This window comes from Carlito syrichta, unplaced genomic scaffold (genome assembly GCF_000164805.1).
Source record: "Carlito syrichta isolate Samal-C Ts95f unplaced genomic scaffold, Tarsius_syrichta-2.0.1 Scaffold308239, whole genome shotgun sequence".
Lineage (NCBI taxonomy): Eukaryota > Metazoa > Chordata > Mammalia > Primates > Tarsiidae > Carlito > Carlito syrichta.
The window spans coordinates 295,637-308,726 of record NW_007252335.1 but is presented as its reverse complement, the minus strand read 5'-3'; the positions used below and the strand labels follow the sequence as shown (position 1 = coordinate 308,726).

The window sequence follows — 13,090 nt, the reverse complement described above, 5'->3', positions numbered from 1 at the left end:
TGACTAGGAAGCTTTGGGGAGAGATCTGACATAGATACTGGACAGAAAGACATCTGGAGCAGGCTTGAGCAGCTTCTTTCTGGCCCAGGTGTAGGCTCAAAATCTTCTGTTCCGTTCATCTTGGTTTTACCTCACAAGTTTTTGGTCAACGTGGTCTGTCTCTGATGAATTTTGAGAGAATCGATTTTTGAATCAGAGATTTTATATTTAGCCAACTTACCTTTCTCATATATAGGCAAGAAAAAAATTATAGTAAGATGTGCAGTTACACATCTCATGTTCTGTCAATAAAAGAAGACTATTTTCAATTCACACCATACCAAGAAAAAAAAAGGCTGGGTGTGATGCTCATGCCTGTAATCCCAACACTTTGAGAGACCAAAGGGGGAGGATCACTTGAGCACAGGAGTTCAATACCAGCCTGGATGACAAAATGAGATTCCCATATTTACAAAATAAAAATAAAAATGATCTGGGTGCAGTGGTGTGTGTCTGTAGTCACAACTACTCGGGGGGCTGAGACAGGAGAATTGCTTGAGTTCAGGAGCTTGAGGTTTCAGAGAGCTATGGTCATGTCACTTGTACTCCAGACTGGATGACAGAGTGAGCCTCTGTCTTTTTTTTTTTTGAGTTGGAGTCTCACTCTGTTACCCAGACTGGAGTGCAGCGGCCGCTCCCGGCCACCGCAGCCTGCCTGCTGGGCTCCGGTGATCCTTCTACCCTAGACTTCCGAGTAGCTGGAACTACAGGCACGTGCTACCACACTCAGCTAATTTTTTTTTATTTATTGTAGAGATGAGGTCTCGCCAAGTTGCCCAGGAGGGTCTCAAACCCGCGGGCTCAGGCAATCCACTCACCTCCCCCTCCCAGAGTGTGGGATTACTGGCTGAGTCACAGAGCCCAGTTAGATTTTTTTTAAAAAATAGAATTCTGGCAAGGAAAACTTTCATAAGCAAGACTCACAAGCAAAAATAATAAAACAAAAGATAGCATATGCACACAATTACAATTGCAGTATGACAACATATATATAACCAAGTTAAGATGAAACTAAAGACTAAGTGAAAACAATTGTCCCATATATAAGAATATATATATTGCATGTGTAATTATATAGGTATAATACAAATAGCCTATAAGGCAACAGAAAAAAACAACAAAATTGTACAACACAAATTAAGAAATAAATTCCAGTTTAAGAAACAGAAATTACTTATAAAAGTATTGAAAGATATTTAATGTTATTAGGAAGGTGCAAATAAAAACAAGATACCATTTTGTTTTCCATCAATTCATTGGCTAAGACGTATCAAAGATTGATAGTAGCTAGTATTAGCAAGAGTGTGGAAGGAAAGGTAACTTTTGAGGTGAAATTGTCAGCAATAATCAAAGTATAAATCTTTCCCTTCCTTTGGCCTTGGGTATTGCTACTGGCATTGATTGGGCTGCTCCCATTAATTAGGCTACTCCACTGGCCATCATTCTGTTAGACAGACCTATTATGGTTCCAATTTTTCCCAGAAGACTGAAATCCCTGAGCTCTACTAACATAACCTCTTCCTTTGTCCTTACTGCTTAAGGATGCTAGTGGCTTCCTATTGATGCTAATCTCTAGATTACCTCTTTGTTTCTGCTTGGCTTTTTACCTCTCCCATCATCTGTGTAAGTCATCATTTGTATTAAATTTCCTCCACTTTATATACTTAAAATAATGTTGTGTTCCTGACTGAAACACACACCCACACCCACGACACACATATCTGCAGCAAATAAAAATAAACAAAACTAACAAGTGCTATATTTGTATAACTGTATGCTGAGTGGAAGAAGGCTCCTGGTAAGTTATTGCCTCCAAAAGGGCAAATTGGTGTATCTCATGTTTAATAGGATCTCCATACAAAAAAAACAAACCACATGTGAATATGTAAATATGTTTATATGGTAGTAATGTTAGCCAGTTCCTTTGTAGGAAAAAACAAGGATGACAAAATACCCATTCACAGGAAAGATTATCCCTGTGAAATTGAATGGAGGGATGTGTGAGTTTTGAGGAGAAGGGACGCTGTCACTTTTACTTTTATGTACAACTATGTTGTCTGAATTTTTTTTCTTGTCGTATCATATTTGTTATTTCAAAAAAAATTGCAAGCAAGTAGCAAAATACTCTGCCTAATATGATCATTATATCAATAGGTATTTATTTGTAATGGAAATCATCTGAAAGTACAGTCAATTCTGCTACAACACTTGTTTTGAAATGAAAATTTGTTCCAGCGTGATTGATATACTAGAAAACAGTTTGAGTATACCACCTTTTGCTTTCGTGTGATTTTGTCAGGGATGAACAGCAGGTGAACTTTAAAAATGACACCAAATTCAACTGAAAAACTGAAAGGCATACATAAAATACACACACACACCCTTAAGTCGGCATCCCTGTATCACCTACGTCGTGTAAGCCATGACATTCTCACATGGTGTTAGGACCTTCTGCCTGATTTCTGATAACTCTTCTTCCAACACTCTATAAAAACTCACAATCTGCAAATCCTTCAGTACCTCCTTGCAAACAAAGTTCAGGTCTTGTTCAAGGTAAAAAACCATATTTTTTTCTAGTATTTATGTCTTAACCATGTAACATGCATGAAATCATGTTACCATTTTTATTAGACTCTGATCCTTTTTTTCCTTGTGGATCATTATCAAGTTTTTGAGCATTTTACCCTCATCTCCTTTTTCTCATAAGTCCTGTGGTTTTTATTGCACAATTGTGCATAGTATAGTAATTTTTAGGAGTACATGTATCACATTATAGGAGAACTGATTATATGTATGCCAAAATGTCAACATCTCCAGGTAGTAATTTATTTGTTGTTTATCTATAGTTTCTATTTTCTTCTAAAATGAATATGTATTGTTAATCAAATCTATGTAAAATTTGTTTAAAAGATGATATGGTAAAGGAGGATCACAGCTACTCTAGGTCAAAGGCTGAGGCTCTTCTGGAAAACTCCACACATTCACTGGTGATCCAATCAATAAAGTGCCCTCTAGTCCACTTAGAGGGTACAGACACGCCCTTTCTGGCAAACAGAGATAAGGTCTCACGGCAACATCTTGGCAGCTTCTTCAGTTAGAAAGTCCCCGTAAGTGCTAGGAAGAATGGAGAAGACGTGACTAGTCAAGTTTCCATTAAACAAAATAGATTGTGTAATAAGCCAAATGCCCCTCAACTGGTTTGTAAACATTCAGAAGTTGAACTGATTTGAATCCAGAAATACAGGATAGACAATAACAGGTCTGATAGTCAGTGCTTACTGAATTTCAAGCTATTATTAAGCAGCGCCCCCTGTCCCTTCAGCAAATAGGATTCTTTGAGGAGACAGCAGACTTGAACACATTGTGAGTTTCAAAATGAGAAAGAAAAAAATATTTCTTTAATGTGATTTTACTCTTGAACGTGCCCCTTTTGCAGAGTGAATGTACACCTGTTTTATCACTGTTTTCTTACTCTTGCCTTCCAAGGCAGTGTCATGACTTCTTTTCTTTCTCTAGTGATAAGCCACTCCAGCTACAGTCAAACTGCACTGCGTGTTTGTGATGTGGGTCTGAGTGCTCCTTTCCTTCCCCCAAGTGCCTGTTTCTGGGACAGCGCCCACTGAACTCTGAGCTTGTTCTTGATCTTTGTATTTTCCTGTCTCGCTGGACAGAATCTGCCGTTGGCTGTGCTTTCTGTGGAGCTTTGTTCCTAACTGTTCTCTCACAAAGAGCTTGTTCTTGTTCGTCCTCTTTGTCTGGCCTCTGGCTTCAACCACTGAATCGCAAATATTCTCCAGCTGGGAATCAGACGAAGGCAGAAATGAAGAACCCAGAGGCCCAACAGGATGTTTCGGTTTCCCAGGGAGTTCGCATGATGTTTTACATGATGAGGCCCAATGAAACTTCATTCCAAACCTTAGAAGAGGTGCCCGATTATGTACAAAAGGTGAGGCTCTGTTGGAAGAGGCTATTCTTGCTCTTTTCTTAATAAGAAGGAAGGCCAGTATATCTCGGGGTTTTGTTCACTTTCACGATCCAAATTATTAAATACTAATAAGAATAATTTGCCTTCTTAAAGGTATGAAACAAAAGTAGAATTTCTACTTGAAAAGAATTTCCATATAATATCCACAGCCATCTTCATCTATTAGCTCCCACCTTTATATGTCTCTCCAGAATATGATAAAAATTCAAAAATGTTTTGGGGACACTATGGCATTATAAATTTAGCTGCTGGAAGCTCCATGTAAAATAGTTATATCATATCAGTAAACTTTGTAACAATTTTTTAAAAAAATCTTTATATGTCCACCACCCCCAGGGAAACTATTTCCTGTTTAATTTGTTAGAGTTGTTCTGCAGAATGAAGGCGACTCAGCTTGACTGAGTCAAAACTCTGACTTCCTAAGGTTGAACTTGAACCAAGTTTTCTTTGAAACTCTGAAGTGCTCAGAAGCACTTTTCACTTCTGATTCCTGGCTATGACTGGAAGTGGAAATATCCACAATTAGAACTTGAATACTGAAGTTCCCCACCCTGTCAAAGTTGTTCCTACAACACTTACTAGTTCAGGCCAGAAATAGAAAAAAAAAAAATGGCATCAGAGAATATGTTCCTGGGAGTACAGCTTCCAAACTTATGTTTAGCTTTCAAATGAGTAAAAGCCATATCATTTCAAAGACTGAATATTGCTTTTTCTTTCTGATATATATATATATATATTTTTTTTTTTGGTCAGGGTCTCACTCTGTTATCCAGGTTGGAGTGTTGTGGCATGATCACAGCTTACTGCAGCCTCGACCTTCTGGGCTTAAGTGACCTTTCTGCCTCAGCCTCCTGAGTAACTGGGACTACAGGGACATGCCACCACACGTGGCTAATATTTTTTTGGTAGAGATAAGGTCTTACTTTGTTGCTGGTCTAGGCTGATCTGAAACTCCTAGGCTCAAGCAGTCCTTCACCTCGGCCTCTCAAAGTGCTGAGATTGCAGGTATGAACCACTGTGCCCAGTCTTATTTCTGATTTTTTAAAGAAAAAGTATGGTACTCATATCGTCATAAATCATTATTATTTATATTGTAACACAGAACCTAATTCAATGCCTACTCACTGATAGCACAGCATTAAGAATATCTTTTATTATATAAGACAAAATCAAAACTGAATGAGTAAAACTTGAACAGAGTTTTAAACAAACGTGTAAAATTACCTTATTCTTGAAAATTCTATGAAAAAAATGTTCCTACTGTTTCAACTTTATCATTAGAAGTAGCTATGGAAATTCTAATATAAAAAATTAAAATTGGCCGGGCTTGGTGGCTCAGCCTGTAATCCCAGCGCTTTGGGAGGCCGAGGTGAGTGGATTGCCTGAGCCCACGGTTTCGAGACTCGCCTTGACAACTTGACGAGACCTCATCTCTATAGTGAATTAAAAAAAAAAAAAATTAGCCAGGCGTGGTAGCGTGTGCCTGTAGTTCCAGCTACATGGAAGGTTGAGGTGGAAGGATTGCTAGAGCCCAGCAGGTCGAGGCTGTGGTGGTCGGGAACGTGCCACTGCACTCCAGTCTGGGCGACAGAGTGAGACTCCAACTCAAAAAAAAAAAAAAAAATTAAAATTGAGTGCATCCTTGAGGAAATTCTCTTCTAGTGGGTTTAGCTTATCATATGCAGATGATAGACTTCTAATTATTTAACTTATTCTAAATGTATTTTTTGGATCTAATTTGGAACATGTTCCTCCTAATCTTACAATTTTCTTGGCACAATTATGATGGTTTTCTGTATGATTATATTTCATTTTCAAACTGGATGATAGAATTTGAGTACATATTTAGTGTATGTCCAAAGTAGTTAGACTTCTGGGTTTTGTGTGATAGTTCATGCCTGTAATCCCAGTACTTTGGGAGGCAGATGCCAGAGGATTGCTTGAGCCCAGGAATTTGAGACCAGCCTGGGCAACATAGTGAGACCTCATCTCTACAAAAACAAAAAATGAATGGGGCATGGTGACATGCTAGCTACTCAGATGGTTGTGGCAGAAGGCTCACCTGAGGTCACTGCACTCCACCCTGGGCGACAGAGTGAGACCTCGAATCAAATGAAATGAAATGAAATAAGTTAAAATAATTAGACCTCTTTGTCTACTATGTAGGAAGTGATCCTCGAGATAGGTGTGGGCTTCCCAATTCTGGGCCTCCCTATTCTGAAATGACAATTCAGGAAATGTAAAAGAGTTTCCCATGGGCCATGATAGCATCTCCTCTGCAACTTCCTTTGCAGGCAACTCCATTTTTCATTTCCTTGATGCTGCTTGAACTGATTGTCAGCTGGATTCGCAAAGGGAAACCACCGGGTCGCTTGGATGATGCCTTAACATCAATATCAGCTGGTGTTCTGTCTCGGCTTCCAAGGTGATTTAGATGGCTAGCATGCTGAGTGAGAAAATGGAAAGTCTCCAAGTATGAGGGGCAAAGGAACCCATTGTATTGGGGAATTTGTGTATTTACGCATATATTGCCAAAGAATTCAGTTCCTGACATTACTTAAAGTTTAGATATTTTTTTTCATTATTGATCTTTTTACATTCATTAAAAAAAAACACCCTAGAAATTATCTATCTTGATTACTCAATTTGTTGGAACCTTATTAAATTTTTTATTTGAGGTGAGTGCTTCACTTACCTTATCATGGTCCCAGCCCTGAGTTTTGGCTTAGTTATGAGAGGGAACCCAAAAAGCCCCAGAATTTATTTATAAAAATTGTGTATATATTCTTGCATGTTTAAATTTCAGTCACTTTCAAAGTACCCTCCATTTGACGCAATATACCTATTGAGATGCTTTTTCACTGCTCAAAACAGTTTTTTAGCTCTTCAGTTTTAATGCTTTTTAGTGTGTCTGCCGTTTTTTGTTTCACCCCTTCCACATTAGCAAAATGTTTCCCTCTGAGGACTTTTTTCATCTGGAGAAACAATAGCAAAAAAAGTAATTTGGGGTGAGATGGAGTATATAGGGAGGGTGGGTCGTGGAGGTCATGCCATTGGTGATCAAAAACTGCTGAACACTCAGCTTGGTGTGAGCAGGTGTGTTCGTAAATCATCCATCATGAAATGGGCAAACGTGTTAAAAAGAATCTCCAAAAATAATTCACTGAAGCCAAATGCAGCCTCTTATAATGCTAGCTGGTACACTGATGTCCATGGGTTTCTAGAACACTCACTTAGCAGGGAAAGCTTGTACTAAAAAGGACCTGCCCTCCAAAAAATAATTCCGGTTTTTGGGTCCGCCTCGTGACTATCGGAGCTTTATTTTGCCTCTGTCAAATTCATATAGAAAAGTTTTTTGAAATGTTGCAGATGCTCTCCAGAGCAAGTTATACAGATCTCTAAATTACCTCTAAATTACCTCAGTGGTCTCCTAACTGGCATCCTGTATCCAGTTCTACCCCGTTTGCAGTCAAACGTTCCCACAGTATGAATTTGGTGGAATCCCTTCACTGGCTTGATACTGCCTTGAGGATAAGGTACATATTCCTTTCCTAAACTACAGAGGATGCTGTCTCTCTGACCTTGCTTTTGGTCTCTCCACTCTCCTGTCCCTTTGTCATCCTTGTTTTACAACTTACCATCACCACTTGACATAGGTGCTCCTCTGCCTGAAAAACCATGTGTGTGGGCAACTCATTCATTTCTTAGGTCTAAGCATAGGCATCACATTATTCAGGAAGACTTCTCTGTTTTCCAACACTGTGTTAGGTACTACTTCACAACGTTTCCACAGATCTTGTGCTTACCCCAGATATGGAATGATCACAGGGCATGAGGTTCACCAGTTTTCCTCCTTGTCCTTCTTACTAGATTGTACAATACTTGAGAGCAAGTGGTGTGCTTTTATCATAGTTTTTACTCATATGCCTAGAATGATGTCTGGTATATGCAAAATGTTCCAAGATATTTAATATTCTTGTAATGTTATGTTGATGATTAGGTTGGGTGATGCAGAGACCAGATAATATTTAACAGTAAATGACCTACTATTTTTTAGAAAGAGAAAATAATGTGTGCAGAGGAAAGACCAAGGAATTGAAGTCATCTTTAGTACATGAGGATTTACTAAACAAGCAAAACATGAGGGAAGATTCCCTGAGAAGTCTGTGCTTTGAGCTGCTGGTGAATGTTCTCACTCCAGCTTCCCAACCATCACTTCTTATCCTGTTTTAAGAGCTTTACTTCTGACCGGTGCTCACTGCTTTGGAATGTTTCTATAAACCGCCCAGTAGGAAACATTGTGGATTTTTAAAAATGACATTAAAACTTAAAAATATCTAAAACATGTGAAATATTTTTATATAATTGCATAAAATAGTTTAGATAAAGAGTAAGCCTAAAAATGAAAACTCCTTTACAATAAGTGTTGCTTTGGGAAAGGTATTTTATTAGATATATAGCAGTAATAGTAGTAGAAGTAATATTAATAATAATGACTCTGAAAAACTGGTATTGTTGTCCATTGCAATCAAAGTCAGAAGAGGATAATGTCTTCAGTTATTTGCAGCTAATTTCCAGATTATCATAAGTAAGACTTTAAAATTATAGATAATTTTCTCTATTACATATCCCTCTTGCACAGAAATGAACAAGAAATGCATTCAAGATACTCAAGAGATATGTAGATTTCGCTGCAGATTCAGTTTTTGAAAGATACTCAATTCGTGACTGCAGCTCATCTGAGAAAATTAAGTATATAGATTTATATAAATCAGGTGACTGAGAAACTGTAAAAATCACTTGATTACTGAGAAGTGCCCTACAGATACAATCATAGATCCATGTCTTACTGAATTGGAAAGAGTGCATTAAGAAGAACTCAGGGAGACAGCAAAATGAAGGGAGGCCTCAGCATTGCTTTTACTTTTTGAAGTTCTGACTTTGGTTACAAGTGAAATTAGGTTGTTCTCTTATCATAATATTGTAAGTATTAGAAATGCAAATTGTGTCCTCAATACCATATTTCTGCTCAGCAATGTGATTTTTAAAAGATACAAAGTTATAAACAGGAAAACAAGAATAAAGTACATATTTTTTGCAAAAAACACACCTCAAAAAGAAAAGAAAGAGAGAAAGTCAGAGAGACTGTCAGAGAGAGAGAGAGAGAGACAGAGACAGAGAGACAGAGAGGAGAGAGAGGGAGAGAAACCAAGTGAGTGAGAGAGAAACCAAAACAAACCAGTCCTTCAGGGATAGAACATGTAGTTCTTTGCCTTCACCCACTACTCATAACACTCTTAAGCTAACACAAACTGTTAACTCTCATGCCCTTTGAGAGAAAGGTAAAAGGTTATGAACTTGAATTTGGAGAATACTTTTCCAGAATTACTTTCAGTGAGAATGGCAAATTGCTCCTTCTTTTTCCCTTGTAGGTGTGAGGAGCAATTCTAAATTATGAAATGTAGATTTTTTGGTTTGTTTGCAACACATTCCATGTGTCATAGCCTTTTATCTGAACTATGCCAGCAAAGTAAACTATCTGAAAAGAAAATGTTAAAATATTTTCTCTTATTTTCTTGTTATAAAAAATAAAGAACAAAAAAACCCAGGGATAAATAAAAAAGGAATGCTAATCCTCAGAATTGTCCTTACTCAATTTCCTCTCACCAAAAAACAAAACAAAACAAAAAAAACAACAAAAAAAACCAAGAAGGGGAATTTGACTTCAATTCTTAAAACAATATTGCAGTTGAAGCCACAGCATAAAGGGGGAATCCCTGTGCAAATCATTAACAGCTGAAGGTTAGATTAACACGGCATTGATCGTCTCCTCTCCTGGGGACTAATTTCATTTTTTACGCTAGTACCAGGAGTTCGCCATGTCCTTATAATAGGTGATTGCAAGAAAAATGGTAGTCTACCGTTTGCTAATCTGCCTGTAAAAAATTATGCTTTGGTTAATAATTCCAAGCAGGCATATGTTTTCTGAAAAAAAAAGCTGTGGAAATCAAAGAGAACATGGTTTTTTACTTCATCATTCATGTAATGGAAATGTTGTAGGCAGACTTTGAGGAAAAACCATGTTTCTTTGAGGATCTCAATTTCATGATTGCATAAAATTTGAAGTATCTTGAAGGTTAATAGCATACCTACCATATTAATAGAAAAGATGCACACCATGTTTTCAAATCTTTATGTGAGGGAAAATATTAATCTTGAACAAGATTATATCTTGTTTACAAGCCTGTTGGACAGTTCATGATCTTTAATGAAAGTTCGTCTGTCCCAAATGCCAGATTCTGGGCAGGCCTGCATCTGTTTTGCTTTTCTGAAATTCAGTAGCCGGTCTTCTTAGTTAGAAACTGGCTCTGAAGTTGTAAACAGATATGTCTATTTACTATAGTTAAATACAGCATATCACATGCAGATTATCTGCTTTTCAATCGATTACTTGTGTATGTGAGTATAGAAAACTAAATGTGATTCAATACAATAATTGCCAAATCTGTTTTTAAAGAAAACCTATCTAAAACTTGTGAAGTATCCTGCTACCGACTTAAATGTTAACGAGTGAAAAATAATCACGTTTTTTCCCCCGCTTGTTTAAGCAGGACTCGATTTCCAATCCTTCATTAGAAAACCGGGACCTCAATTTGTTACTTCCTTCCAATGTTTCTGCTTCCATAAATTGCATCCTCCCCAGAGAAGTTTTATTCCCGATATAAATATCTACAGTATGTTTGTTTTTAATGGGTTCATTTATTCTGTTGAAACAGCAGATTATAAATCAAATTGCAATAGGTTGGAGGGATAATTTAAGTAAGTAAATTTTCAAATAAAGTTGGGGACACTCTACTTTTTAATACATATGGGTCACTGCCAATTTTTACTAGGGAGCCCGCGCACAGTGTTCAGCCATACATATGTACACTTTTACTGGCCATGCCTGCTATGGAATTTTCCACTCCTGACAAGAAAGTTTCAATTCATCAAAAAATAAAAAAAATTTAAAGAGGAGGAAATTAAACTTCTTTGAAAGACTTTTGACTCCTTGGGGTGGGGCTGGAGAATAAAGGAAAATTGTGTACTGAGTTTTAATACTAGGCTTTAGTATGAGAGGTGATACTGCCTTTGGAAACATCAGACTTCTAACAAATGAGTGCGTGTCATTAATGGATAATGACTTTAAAAAGCAGCAATTCATTGTCCAAAATAAGAGACAAGTTGATCTATATAATGTTAATAATAATACTTTGTTTTTAATGCTAAATATTTTGTTAACATAGAAAATAATTATTAAAAACTCTGCATGTAAGGAAAATACATTTTAGAAACTTGTTGGTTTGTTAATTATATTTGAGGGAGAATGCCTCGTTTCCTCTTAACATTTACCTTAGAAATCTTATAAATAGACTTTGTCTTTGTTATTAGTTATGTAACTTCAGAAACTGCTATTAGACGAACCTTCCCCAGTGAATGCAAGGTTCATTGCTTATTAGTCTGGACTTATGTGCTTATTCAATAGGGTAATACCTTTCCCTGCAAAGTAAAGAATGTGGCAAACTTCTTTCTTCCAAATCTATCACATCGTGTTTCTAAAAGTTTATGGTTGTTGTAAGAAGAAATTAAATCAAGTGATTGTTTTATACGTGTAATTCCATTTCACAGTAAGAATTAGCAGTATGAATTGTATTTGTTTGCTGAAGGTAGGGATTGGATTATCTATCATATTATTACCGAGAAAAATCAATATTCCACTAGATGGAGCAAAAGTGGCAGTAGCTTTACAGACAGGCAGTGCAAGCTCCTCACCAGGTTTAAGAGATTTGGAAAAAAATAAATAACAAGATTTATCAGAAAAATCTATCTTTAAGTCTGTATGCATATAATCCAGTATATTTATGTATTCAATAATTCCTAGAGTTTTAGGCATATTACTATGATCTCAGTTAAATATCGATTTATTTTCTAGTTCATAAAGCAAGATTATTAGAAATTAAAATGCCTAATTTACTTATTTATTTATTTCATTTTTACCTAATCTGGCCAAATCAGACAGTGCAGACAGCTATAATGATAGTTATGAAATAGTATACATTGGCAACTTATTCCTGTGAGTATGGGCAGAAGTGTACTTACTCTGGAATTTGCTTGAAATTTTAGCAGTTTTCAATGAGCACATTGCGTCAAACTTCAATTGTTTTATTAAAGATAAGAGCATGAAAGAAATTCTAGAGTCCATTTGGCCTAATGCTCTCCTATCTTTAATTAGCCCTGAGATACTGAAAAGCTGAATGTCCTGTTTACTGTTACACTTCTACTCTTGGTGATGGGTAGATTCAATTCAAGATGACTTCAAACATGAATTAACTTGTAATTCTCAGACCTAAAATAATTACTTCTAATTTGTTGATTATTTTTTATTGTCAACATTATAACTGAATTTTATTTTTTATTTAAAAACCTAGAATTACTACTGAATAGCAATTTAGTACCCTACCTACCAGTTTTTCATTGTAACTAAACATTGACAGGACAAATTCCCAGTGATGAGAGAAAATGTTATATAAAACACATAAATAATCATTTTACTCGTTAGAGAAATATGCTACTTTTCATTTGCCAAAAGATTTACTTTAGACCGACCCAAGAGAATACTGCTATTTGGGGGAATTCATGAAGAAAACAGGACAATGGGAGGAAAGGCTCTTTGTATGCTGGTTGCTGATGAGAGGATTCTTTTGTCTCTTTACATTTAGATCATTTTCTTGGTCTCACCGTCAAACTTAATGTGTAGAAGGGATCTGGTATTTGGTAACTCCAAGCCCCTGTGCTACCCAATATACCGTCTCTGCGTGATGAAGTAAGCTCACTATATCCATACGTATTATATTTGTCTCTTCCCACAGGATGGGGTTTAGAGAGTTCCAGTCTGAATTCCAGAGTGCAGAGTCATATGCTGGGATTGCAGGGTGAAAGGTGGGGGTAGAATTGGGAAGAGAAAAAGGAAGGAGCCTTGGTTTATGATTCAATGTCTGGTGGGAACATTTTCGAAAATGTAGGTGC

At 36.8% G+C, this 13,090-nt stretch overlaps 1 protein-coding gene across 1 annotated transcript in view; it reads left to right on the top strand.

The window, feature by feature from the left end:
- Positions 1 to 3,704: 3,704 nt before the first annotated feature.
- AGMO (alkylglycerol monooxygenase) overlaps positions 3,705 to 13,090 on the top strand; it is a gene marked incomplete at its 3' end in the record, with an annotated part of 205,538 nt that continues 196,152 nt past the window's right edge. The window contains exons 1-2 of the mRNA XM_021716175.1: positions 3,705 to 3,985; positions 6,319 to 6,449. Coding sequence (XP_021571850.1) covers positions 3,860 to 3,985; positions 6,319 to 6,449 — 257 coding nt within the window. The remainder of the gene's footprint in view (positions 3,986 to 6,318; positions 6,450 to 13,090) is intronic.